General features: G+C 36.5%; 1 protein-coding gene across 9 annotated transcripts in view; it reads left to right on the top strand.

Moving 5' to 3' along the window:
* Positions 1-13,366, top strand: part of syngap1b (synaptic Ras GTPase activating protein 1b) — a 180,468-nt gene that overhangs the window by 57,520 nt on the left and 109,582 nt on the right. For all 9 annotated transcript variants that reach the window (XR_003594217.1, XR_003594216.1, XM_028007713.1 and 6 more), the window contains exon 3: positions 10,822-10,927. Coding sequence is in view for 7 of the 9 variants with exons in the window: in XM_028007713.1 (XP_027863514.1) it covers positions 10,822-10,927 (106 nt within the window). In the remaining 2 variants the exon portion in view is untranslated. The remainder of the gene's footprint in view (positions 1-10,821; positions 10,928-13,366) is intronic.

Below are 13,366 nucleotides of genomic sequence, written 5' to 3'. Positions count from 1 at the left end.
GCCAAGGAACTGAAAGGTCTGAGCACATTTGAATCCTTAAAGTAACTTTATAAAAAAATTAAGGTTACTCAATATTTTTGCAGATAATTGTAAATAAAATATCACTGTCTTTTATTTTAATTGGAACATGTACTCTAGATTAAAAACATAAAAGCCAATTTGTGAATAAGTCACATCACCCAGTGGCTCTGAGGAATGGAGGTAGTTGTTATGTTTGCTCATGAACCATGGAGAACACAATCAGGTGGCTGCTGTGTGAGAGTTTGAGGGATTAATTATGTGATAAAATGGAGGTGGGCACCAACTTGAAGAGAAGAAAGGGAAAAAAGGTTGATTCTTTTAGTTAGATTGCTGACCTGAACCTTTGGACTCGTGTTAACCAGAAAGTCTTGGTATTTGAGCAGCTATTACATGCCATTTAAATGAAAATTGCCAGTCACATGAAAAACAAAACAATTTTTATAAAGGTCATCCTGTACATACAAAGAGTTTAAATGACTTTTATCTGAGGGCTTTGATTAACTTCTTTCCATACAATGAGTGTACAGTTTTCTTTTACCTCCAGGGCAACAAGAAAAAAAGGAAATCTGGGTTTAATTTGTCTCCTGACAGCTTCCCTAAAACAAGTACTAGATCTCTATGACCTTAAAACCAGTCCTCTACCATTTATCACTTTTATTACGAAAAATCGCACTTGGCCAGGGTTCTCCCTGTTCAAAGTGTAGGGCTTTCGGCAGCCTAGACCATACTGATGCACTCATAACATTTACAAGCTTACGCACTGCAATATCTGCTGTATTTTTTGTGATCCTTTTGTTTAAAAATGTCTGATTTAATCCCTCTTCATAAGTCACATTGTTAAATTATATTACAAGTGCTTTTTTATCAGCTTTCTTTGGTGTATTGAAAGAACATTTAACACTGTACCAAGTGGTGTAATTTTCTGCTATCCCACCACAATGCTTTCTTCACTGATATTATGGTTACACTGGGACATTTTCCTGATCTTGTCGCTTATAAATATTGGATCTTTCTGTACCTCCACTATCAGTTTCACCCTTTATGTGGAGATTAATGCAGGTGATAGTTTTTGGTGCATCATTGAGTGTGACATCTTGTATAGACACCTGTTTTTTTGTTTGTTTTTTTAAAGTTCACTTTCCTCTGATCACTTTAGGTTGGTTTGAAAAATTATGTTCTCAAAACTATAATCTGCTAGTTCCAATTTTTTCTTCTTTTCTTTTCTCATCATCTCACTTCAGAATTGCAGAGCGTACTGATTTTTATGTGCATGGGATATGACTAATTTGTGATGTTTATGGTATTGATAAGAAATTTCATATTAACAACAGATTTAATTTTAGTTATAGTCTTTAGATAGATGGTATTTAGTTTGATTCACAATTTGTTAATCATTTTACGTTTAGTCTAGTTTCACTAGTTCTTGCTACATTTTAATCAACTAAATGTATTGTTCATTTATTTCTCTAAAATCTAGTCATAGATTGATGCATTTTAAGCCCCTTAACTTTTTCCACATATTTGTATTGGTCCTAAAGTTCAAGGTGCTGTACTTTTGGAAAATCTGGGTTAGATTTTGGTCTGGTTATATTTTGGCTGCTTTGCATTTGTTTGTTTACATATTTCACTCATCCAAAAACTACACAACTGATGTACTGATGGTCACAGTCCAATCCTGAATTTTCAAGGTCAGGCTTCATTTAATTTTATAAAACAAATCTACTTAATTAGCTGCAGTAATAGGCATGTCTTCTGTTCTATGTAATGACCTTGTGAAACAGATTGTAAAAAAGTCCAGGATTTGAATCTGGAACATTATAGTTGTAGAAGTCTGCAGTGGGAAGCTTTTGCATGCAGCCAGAGCAGCAACCTTACATGTTGCACAGAGCAACTGCTGCATGGTGTGCATTAGACCAGCAAGGTCAGTCCAGCTTCTCTTGCTTGCCAGATACACAGAAAAGACATGTTGACATTGATGCCACTCCTTTTCCCCTTAAACTCCAATATGAAGACACCATGACCTTCAAATGGGGATTTCTGAGCATGCTCAAAGCAGTCAAATCACTCGATCATGCAAAATACGGAACTGGGTATGTTTTTAATATGCATTTCCAAGACCCTATAACCACCCTTTAAGTTCTGGCTGGCTTTTAACATTCTGAATGTGTCTTAATCAGCTAGCAAGGGGCCATAACGAATCCTAATAACAGCCTGGAGAGCAAACATTGAGGTAGGACACAACTTAGTGCAAAGACAAAGTTGTTCCCTATTTTTGTGTAGAAACACAACCAACTTTTTGTTCTTCTCAGTCTGTGTCTGTACTCATTCGGTTTGTGTTTAGGTCACTGTGTTTGATTACTGCCTTGTTAAGGAATAATGGATTGCACAGTTTTCCCAAATTGCACACCCCTATACACAGGCTCCCCTGACTGTCTTTATTTCTCACACAAACGTCCTTGCCCTTTCTTGGTGAACACACACGCTGAAGATATTCGTCTACATGCACATCCCAGCCACTTCATATTCTGTCCCACCATATTCCCTTGCTCCCCACAGCTGGGGCAGAAGTAGCAATTGAGACATAAGGGCGAGCCAGCCAGAAGCATCGCTCAACCTCAACCTGCCAAACTGAACAACTACACCCTCCTTACTTTACCTAAATGACTCCTCTGTGCCTGACTTTTTCAGTTCCACCATTCCTCTATCTGACTTGTTCTTGAAGTCGAGCAGATATGTAGTTTATTTGTTTCACAACCATTTTACACTGCCCATCCAAAAACAAAGTTGTTACATTGTCTTTCATTTTGGCACAAGTGACACAATCTCACTTGGAATATGCTCACACTCGGAGGGAAGAATAAATTCACTGAAATAACCTGCAGTATATTGAGGAAGTCAGCTGAACATTATTCTTTGAGTATATAATGCTGCTGAACCTAGACTAGACTAATTTCACCAACTCTAGATCATATCATTGTCCCCACAGCTTGCATTGTAGATGCTACTTAACCTGATACTCCCAAATCTCTGGAACAGGGTAAATAGACTCATTGGCCCACATGGCCACATTCCATTTAATACTCATGCTTCTTAGAAAAGTTGTGCCCTTTTCTGATTAACTTGACTGGTAAGTGGTTTTCCCTTGTGCTCTCAATGTTTTCTTCTAATTTAATCTCACTCACTCAATGTTTGAGTGATTATTCGAGATGTTTACCCGACCTTATTTGTTTTGCATAGATAATTGTACCTTACTGTCTAATAAGGCATTTCAAAGTTCTTAACACAGTTTTAGTAGATTCAGTTTTAGTAAATTCAGATGTTCCTTTTCTTGATTTATGCTAGTTGTTTGACCCTGCTAAAAACATACCATTCAGTGTTTTCTGACATAGTTGTTTACGAACTGAGTAGCTACTCACTCCATCAGTTTGGGTTAAATATCTGATCATCCAATGATATTCTCTTAACTATTTGTTTTGCTAAATCACAGTGATGATTATCTATCGATTTATTTTTGGACAGGCAATTCAGTGTCTCATATCCTTTCCAACTTTTTGAAATTTTATCATGACATCATAATAAAATATTATCATTCTATTTCGATTTTATGTTACAGATCATGGTAAAGTGATAGAAAATTGTGTAAATAGGTCATGTATTGTCTTTATATGAAAATGTATGCAACTTTCAATATTTTCAATTGGACACTTAGCTGCATTTCTGTCAGACTTGATGTGTCATTTAGATTGGACAGCCATGTCTTTCTTAATTTGCAGTTGTGTCATACTCTTTCCTTTTTCAAGATATGAACTGTACAAAGCTTAGTCAGAGTTTAAGGCTTGGGATATTTTGTCATAACATAATTAAACTTCTGAACAACTTTCTTTATGACCTTCCTGATCAATGTTCCTTAATGGTTTTAATGCAAACCTCTGAGGGTTGCATCAAACAGATGGATTTATGAGATTTAATCACAAACTGGTGGACTCCATTCATCCATCCATGATCTTCTGCTTAACCCAGGATTGGGCCATGGAGGCAGCAGTGTAAGCAAAGAGGCCACTGGAGATAGCACTCTGATGAGGTCAACAGAGCTTTATTCGATAATTACATGATTTCTAAAGGCAGTTGAATTGGCACACTATTTAGATTTTTATTTATTGTATTTTTAAAATCATACATTTTCTTTTCACTTTAGTACCACACAGGGATTTATGTTGATATCTGTTGCACAAAATGGCAATAAACTACATTGAAGTTTCTGGTTGTAATGTAACAAATGTGAAAAGTTCTAGGAATATAAATACACAGTGTGTAGTTTATTTCGCCAAATTAGATCTAATGGACACTGCAGCTTCTGAGCGGTACCACCCAGAGCGCAAACTTTATTTGAGCAAATCAAACATTGATTCGAAAAGCACATATGCATGTAAGATGTTAGTGTACCAGCTGAAGTGGTTAAGAGGTGGTGGTTGTATTCCTTCCAGTTTTCTGCACCTGTCAAGACAAGCCCAGAGCTGGAGTTGTGTCTCTTATCCAGGTGCAGAGTTTGCAACATCTGACCAATTAAATCTTGCCACATGCAGAGAAAAAACAGCCCCCAGATGTTTTCCCTCAGCTGGATGTCTTGGTGGGATGCTGAAGTGACAGGGAACCATAGAATGTTATTCTGGGTGTTTCTGCGATTCAAGTTGTCAGTGATGAATTGTGTAGCCCAGCAGAAGCAGAGAGAATGAACAGAATGATCATATTCATAACTCCTTTGAGTGGGGTTGTATTGAAAGTTGTCTGTGAAGATATGCTGTTAATATTTTAAGACATACTTTGCACAGTGCAAAAATCTTTTATCACAACTAATTCCCTTAGGTTTTGTTTAAAGGAATCTAGAAAAATCGGATTAGCTGATCAGTAGTTTCCAATCTTTGGCTTTTCACCCTTTTCCAGCCAAGCGTTCCAAGAGAATGCAGGCATTTTGTTTAATAAAAGTGAAACTACTCCCTTTTCAGAGTTTCCCATTAAAGTCAAAGCAATGATCGGAACAATTTTCAGGACATAAACTATTCTTCAAGCTCTCAAATGTTAAGTGGCTTAATTCTTTGAGTGGCATATTAATTACTTCATCTTTTGGTCTGATATTTTTTTTGTTTTGCTTTCTTACAGTTTCTGCTTTCACTTAGACTGCATTTTATTGTGATTGACTTCCCAATAAAGTTGCTTTCATTCATATGAAGGACATTTCACGCATATTGACACCCCTGGTAAAGATCTGTAACATTTATTTTTTGTTTCACAAGATCTAAGTTGGTCCAAGGTTTAACCAAATTGCAACAGCTGTTCAGTTGCTAACATAACCTTGCTTGATGCTGCCACAGTAGTTTGCACTAAGTTGAAATACATTAGGTAAAAACTGCCTCATTATATCCAAAATTAAGAAAAAAAAGATAAATTAGTTTATTTCAACGTGGTTTTGCACTCCAGAAGTGCCAGAAACAAAATATTTAGCAGTATCCTATAGGAAAACGCTGCCAGTAATGGCTTAACACAGGTCCAATTTTCAGCAGAGCTTTAGATGAAGACCAGATGAAACTCTACAAGTTAGTCTGGCTCTTTGAGAGAATGACTGAAGATTTTTGCACAGTTCTGTATGTTTATACCCTCTTGTTTTTGCTGCTAAGTGACTGTCAGCTGAAGGTGTTGACTTGTATTACTAAGATGCAATCCTGCAGCCTGTCCTGTTTCACCAAACACGTTTTGTAACCATCTCATAACTCTTCCTGTAGATAAAAGTGAGTGCAGCTCATTTGTCTCCTGGATTCCATGGCAACAGCTGAAAACCTGGACAGAGAGAACTGCCACTTTAACCTTGCTGAAAACCACAGCTTCAGTAAGAACAGAACCATTCAGTGCGATTACCTGCCGTACCGTACAAGTTCACTACACCTCTGTCCTCCTGATTCCCCTTCTTTGTGTTTTCTCAAAGTCAGCTGCTTTCTGTGATTTCATCACAAAACCATATATGTAATATAGTATATATATAAACTCTGTAAAGAATCAGGATTGCAATCGAGCTGCGGTGGCTTTATTTGCACAATGCGATTGATTCTGATCAATGCGAAGCTGGCAGTGTGTGAGGTTAATTCAGCTTTACTGGTGCTTACTGGCATAAAACTGATTCAGTCACGTTAGCACAGCGCTTGGCCGCAGAGGAGCACTAAATAAAAGCTGTGCAAACTGATCAGACTTCATCACAACTGGCTGTGAGGCAAATGGCCGTGAAGATTTGTTTTTTCAGGAGGTTTAAAGTGTGATCAGGTCCGTTTATTTTGATGCAAACTCTTTCAATCGTTTCATCACAAAGAAATACAAAAACAATGACCTTGTTGCACATCTTAAGCAAGTAAGAGAAAATACATTAACATCTAGTGATGCAATTGTGATAGTTGGAATTTATACATACAAAAACTCCTACATTTATTTATATATGAATTCATATAAATTCTGAAAATAATTGAAAAGCAACAGGACATTTCTAGATATTCTAACAATTCTTGAAATACTGAGTTATTCACTCTACTGAATACATCTGTTCAGTAGAGTGAATCTACTGAATAGATGTACATCTACTGTTCAGTTTTGCCCAAACTAAGAGCTTGAGACCCACAGAGATGTCTGGACTGAATTAGATTTACCCTACAGGTTATATTTCTGCTTCTTAAGGCAAAGTGAATGTACCTATATTAAAACTATGTTATTTTTTGTTTGTTGTCAGCCTAAATTGTCATGTCACATTTCTTTTAATACACTAAATAAGAGGTTTGTTATAAAAGGTTCAAACTAAACCACCTCACCTTGAAAAATCTAAGAACATCAGTGAAGCAAACTAATCTGAATAACTCAGACCTAAAAGGAAATGTTTTCTGACATTTTAAGCTCTATAAAAGTATGTAACATTTCAAATTTGAAAAAGGTTGACTGACTGACAGTATGGGGGATGGATAGAAAATTAAAGGAAATTATTCAGAAATACACATACACAAAACGTAATTATTGGTTGATTTGATCTAATTTATTAAACACAAAATCTCGACTTGTTTCTCGTCAGATGTTTTTTCTGAACGTCACTTGCAGATTTAGCAGAATAAAGTCCAGTTTTGGAGGCTGCAGGGATTGGATGGTGATTAAACCAAGTATTTTATGGTACGGTTCACAATTTTTTGCACATGCTTGAAAGATTTATAAAAAGCCCTTAAAGAAAAATCATTTGTATTTTTATTGCAGTAGCAAATTCTCACAATACAAAAGTTTTTTTAGCTCAACATTTCATTCAAGAACTTATTTTTCCAAAATCTTGAGTGACACATATATTTACATCCCTAATATTCTGAGATATAAGTCAAGTATCTCAGTTATATTTACATCAGTGGCAATACCAGGTTGTTGATCATGTGACTCATGTGATGCAGAAAAAGTGTTTTCATCGCAGTTTTGCAAAATAAACCAATTTAAGAAAAACTGTTTCTCATCTTAGCCCCAAAACCTTTTATATGTCTAATGGAAATGCAGCTCAGCTAAAGCAGAGAAAAATCTGCAACATGCAGGGCATTGAGGTGGGATCCACTGCTAATAAGCAATTGCAAGAACTGTGAACAAACATTGTTCCTGTAGTGTGTAAAAAAGCTGGGTTAGATTATCAGAAGTGCAAAAAGTTGATGGATTTTTGCAGATTGAAAGGACCCGTTTGGTACAGTTTTGATTGAATTTTCTCTTTGCTAAATATTTTCTTTAAGGTTTGCTTGAAGATGAAAAGAAACTTTTGCACGTTACCAGAATGCTTAGCAGCTGCTGGAGGCAAAGGGCAAGGAGATTTAACACTGCAAACATTCTAAAATGGATGAATCACTGAGCTGCAGTTTCAGAGGGCAAATGTGAAAAGTGATTGGTCATGTTAAAATTTATTAAAAATGAAATCATAAAAATTAGGATGCTACTGTCATCATGCTATCATAATGCTACTGTCATCATTTACTGAAATATCGTTCGCTACATGGCCTCATAACGAGGAAATAAACATCAAACTAACTCTCAATGCCAAAACTTTGACAAACCTTCTTATTGTGCAAAAAGCTCCAACACAAATCTGTTCAAGCTCTGTGTATCTGGGCTCATAAACAATGGATGCATCTTCATATATTTTTCATCAAGAATGTTGTTCTGTAATACCATCATAACATGCGTAATGTTATTTTCAAGAATGCATGCATGTATTTGCACAAGCTGTTGATTTATGGTCCTTGTACCAGATTTAGCTGAACCAAAAGAGTCACAAAACGCTCATGCAGTTATGAGAAGGATCTCCTGAAAAGCTGCTTTAACTCTGGTGCCACAGTACAGACTGTCTCCTCTTCCCTGTCTACGGTTGTAAGGTCAATTCAGGCCTGTCTGCATGAAATTCATATGTTTTGAAGGATGAACACACATACACAGGGGTTGTTTTCCTTTTATCTTAACAGAACTGCTTTGAAAATAAATGGCCTTCTTCTGTCTTGAGGGACAAATGGCTCAGCGTGACCTGCCAGCGTCCTTCACTGCTGCTGGACTCGCACCAAAGACCCCCAAGCTGCACTACCCCGCACTGCACTCTGCAGCCAGCACCGCCCTCTGACACCAATGCTTTCATGTTACATACACACACCGCAGCAGAACACAAACAAGGCTGCTGCTGTTTCCTCAATTGATTTTATGCCACTAAGTAGAGGACAGTGGCTGCACTTTGAAAAATTGAAGACTGAACATGGTTTTTATTCATAAGGACTCTGGCTGTATTTCCTATTTGTAGTCAGGAGGTTTCATCAAAAATACTACTTTAATTCTGGCTATTCTGTTTTATGGTGGAGTAATTGCACAGCATAGGTGTGCAATGTTTTTTAAAGCAAAAATCAAACTCTTAAACTTGAATTTATTCAAAATTATGCATGAAGTTTCAGCTATCTATGAACAGGGATCTTACAATATCTGGGTCTTGAAATATCTGGGAAAGGAGAATTTGCTTTTAATTTATTATTCAGGGTTTTAAAATGGGCCTGGGGTTAAACAGATCATCATCAAAGGTGGTGCAGATGCAAAGCAAAGCACTGAAACAGCTATTTTCTTAAAAAAAAAAAAAAAAAAAAAAGAACTGCAAATATATGAAGGTTTGCAAATTATGCTTTAAAGAATCAGATTTGAAAAATCTGTGGTGGCTCAGATGCCAAAGAAGCCATATTAGATCAACATAAATCAGAAAATTGAGTCATTTGTTGAACATACAGAAAATAAGCCTCACAACTGTTCTTGTGTTTTCAAGACAACGTAAAAGATGATGATTTGTGTAAAAAAAAAAAAAAAAAAACCTTTTAAAATGTAGAAATCTGTGCGGATTTAGTCGATCGTGTTGTCAGAATTTGGAGCATTACTTAAACTGGCTTTATTTTGCAGCTGCAGACATCAATAGGAGAGATTTGGCATTTTTGTATTGATATTTCAGGAGCTTAATGTTGGACTCCTAAAGTCAGCAGGATATTTCTTAAAACTATCAGATCTAAAATTTCTCCCTCAGTTCACAGAAAATCAGTTTATTTAGATTTTTTTGCAATGTGACAGCATATATAGCATTTATGCTATTTGCGTCATGGTGGTCACATCATGCTGTGGGACTCTTGCTGCCAGTGGTATATGTGTATTGTAATGAAATAAGAAAGGACAAAGCCTGTGCTTAGATTATTCTTGTTTACCTCAAACATAAAATAAGAATAAAGCTAAGTTAACGCAGCCTTGAAACTGTTGGTATTTTCAGATGTTGACTGGAAAAAAGTTTCACATTTGAATTTTTGTTGATCCACACAATGAAGAGAAACTCTACAATAAATTCGAACTTTTGCAATTCTTGTATTTGAAAATCCTTGCATTTGTGTGAGCCATTTCTCCTTCAGCTAGAGTTTTGTCCTATTTACAATGGGAAGTCCTAGTTTCATCATAAGTTATTTATGGAGACTATTGAGAGTTTATTAAATTGTTTTCAGGAAAATATGTAAACATATTTTTATCATACTGCAGTTAATTACAAAAATATACTCAATGATCATGTCAGAAATAAGATGATTATTAAATAAGATCAGAAAAACTATATTTGATAATAGAGAAAATAAAGATGTTTGCTAGTTACAGTATGTGTGAAATTATTAATATCCCATTAGAAATACCAACAGGTTATCTGATGGAAAGTGCTAGATAAAAAAAGTCACTAGATAGTGAAAGACTTGATAGTGCTGGTGTTCACTGAAGATTTATAGATCTTTATTTTGCAGAGCATGCCATATTTTCTGGAGGTAACTCAGAAGTTTCATAAGGTTCCAGTGTTTCTGATTAGACCTTCACATTCTTCCATTTGTTTTCCCACAAGTCTCACTTTTATGAATTCGGGGACTGTGGGGCCAAATGTGGCAGCCTCTGTGATTTATTTGATCTATTTTTATTTTCTTTGCTTTCTGCGAATTTAATGATGCTGCTGTAACTCTCCAGTGTCGAACGTCTCATTTATGGTCTTCCCAACCTCAAAGGCACTTAGTTTGCATCGATCATTCATTAGTATATCATAATATTGACGTGAATGCGTAATGTCAGTCAATTAAGGACAGAGCGAGCGCCGCAGTTTTCCAAAGCAGAAAGGGGAAAGCTTTTGTAGCTGTGCTTCATTAGTGTGCTCAGAAATAAGGACGCAGCATTTATAGAACTTTTTTATATTGACTTTGTGTTTTGGGCCTGCAGGTACACCCTTTGCTGATGCGCGAGAGGCGCTCAGAGTCCCACAGGACCAAGCTACTGCGTCGGACAGTCAGCGTTCCTGTTGAGGGAAGGCATCACCCCGAGATGGGTAAGTAATGTTTTCCTCCAATGATGCTCCAGCCTGACAAAACAGCATTATTTTTTGAAATACAGCAACAAATCATATTCAGGGTGAGAAGTTTTAGCAATTTGAAGTAAATGTTGAGGTCTTTAAAACATTTCCTGTTCTTCTGTGTTTGAGGGAAAGTGACAACAATATATTAGGTCCATTATTCATAGAAAAAAACAGCACATTTTTGACAAAAATTATCAGAAATTTCCCCAAAAAATAAGAAAATTACTTAGTTTGAAAAGTCAAAAATTAGTTAGAAATACCTCAGAAATTGTGGATGCTCTGATGGCACAGGGGTAAAGCACAACCCATCTATGTAGACCTTCTTCCTCAATGTCACAGGTTTGACTGCCAACCTAGTGACCTTTGCCCTGTGTCCTCCCCCTCTCTCATTACCCACCTTCCTGCCTGACCGCTCTCCAATAAAGTCCACTAGGGCCAATAAAACCTTTACATATTAATAAAAAAATAAATAATCCATCCATCCATTTTCTGTTCACCCTGTGTCCCTAATGGGGTCGGGAGGGTTGCTGGTGCCTATCTCCAGCTACGTTCCGGGCGAGAGGCGGGGTTCACCCTGGACAGGTCGCCAGTCTGTCGCAGAGCAACACAGAGACAGACAGGACACACAACCATGCACACACACACACACCTAGGGAGAATTTAGAGAGATCAATTAACCTAACAGTCATGTTTTTGGACTGTGGGAGGAAGCCGGAGAACCCGGAGAGAACCCACGCATGCACAGGGAGAACATGCAAACTCCATGCAGAAAGACCCCGGCCGGGAATCGAACCCAGGACCTTCTTGCTGCAAGGCAACAGTGCTACCAACTGCGCCACTGTGCAAAATAAATAAACTCAGAAATTTTGAGATTGTCAGAAATTTTCTAGAAATAAATCATGGAAATTTGTGAGTTTGAAAAAGTCAGAATGTTTCAATGTTTGAAACCCAGAAATTTTCAAAAAAAAATTTTTTGAAAAGTTTGGAGATTAATCTCTGAATTTCTGAGTATTTTCTATCAAATTTTAGACTTTTCAAACTCAGAAATGTCCTTTTTTTTCTAGAAAATTTCATAGAATAATCTAAAAAAAAATTCACAAAAATTTAGTCCTCTTTTTTTCTGTTTGTCAGACAGAAAAAAAGAGTGATTGCGCCTATTATGGCGTTGTAGATTGCAGCAGACAGAAGGAACACAGTTACTTAACATCGTATCCATTTGTGTTGACTTTCTCAGAATGCACATGGCATTTTTTTCATGGGAGTGGGACTGTGGGTTTTTCTATCCCATTGCTTCCTATAAAATCTCCTCAGACAATGCGCAAGGAAACAAGTGTTTTGGATTATACATGAAATCTTACCATGTCCATGCTACACTTCTCCACAACGTTGATGTTTCTGACACAAAACACATCACGCAGCAGTCACCAGCCTTACTGGGTCATATTAGATCGTTTTCTTCTGCTTGTAATGCCTAATTCTGACTCTTTTGAATAGTTTGTTCATATACAGATTATTATTTGATTAATTCAGAATGATGTGATCCAAAGCAACCATTTTGCTTTTGTTGTTGGCTGCAACACTAACCAGAGGGTAAACGTTACGCAGAGGTGCTTCATGGAAATGTTTAAAGAAAGATTAAAATACTCAAGTATGCATGAGGTGCTTGAGGTTACTCAGCATCCTTCTGTTTGAGAAAAAAAACTCCCTTTGGTGTTTGATTTAAGCTGAACCATCCTTTTAGACCTTGTACAATATACTTACAAAAACTTACTCCTACCTCAGGAATCCTTTTCAGAGGCTCATGAGAGGGAATATTTCACAAACCAACAATTCTTGAGAGTTTTAATGCAAACAATTGACAATTAGCATTTAAATGATACTTTAATGTCATTTCAAAGAGTGCAATTGCTTATTGTTGTAAACATAAACTGGATTTTCTTTTAGCTACAAAAAACATACTGGCGGCAAAACATTGAATGGACGTCTTGCTTTCTCCAAAGATCCTGCTTCGGAAGAAAAGTTGGAGATATCAATAAAAGTAAAAAAGCGAAGGGGGGTCATTGATCTTTATTCACCAAAAACACAAATGCAGAGCTTTTTGCCACAAGACTCTGAAACAAATTGTGTAGCTACAAAACTTTTCTTTATTGGAAAGAACAACTCATGACTACGGGGTAGGAACACAACACAACTCACATATTCTGTTCACAGAGCTGGAAGTACTGATGGACCAATAAGAATATGGGTCAGAAAACATGGCTTTTTTAAAAATATAATTTTCTCCTTATTTTGATGGAATATTTTGGATGGTCATTTGGCTAATTTTATTTTTTAAACCACTATTGCTTCTATTCTATTAGGTTTGGCTGCTTATAATAGGTTAGTTGCATAGCAACAAAATGGTGCTTTTTG

The sequence above is a fragment of the Xiphophorus couchianus genome, chromosome 3 (genome assembly GCF_001444195.1).
Source record: "Xiphophorus couchianus chromosome 3, X_couchianus-1.0, whole genome shotgun sequence".
In the NCBI taxonomy this organism is placed as follows: domain Eukaryota; kingdom Metazoa; phylum Chordata; class Actinopteri; order Cyprinodontiformes; family Poeciliidae; genus Xiphophorus; species Xiphophorus couchianus.
The sequence above is the reverse complement of the archived record's forward strand: the minus strand, read 5'-3'. Positions and strand labels throughout refer to the sequence as shown.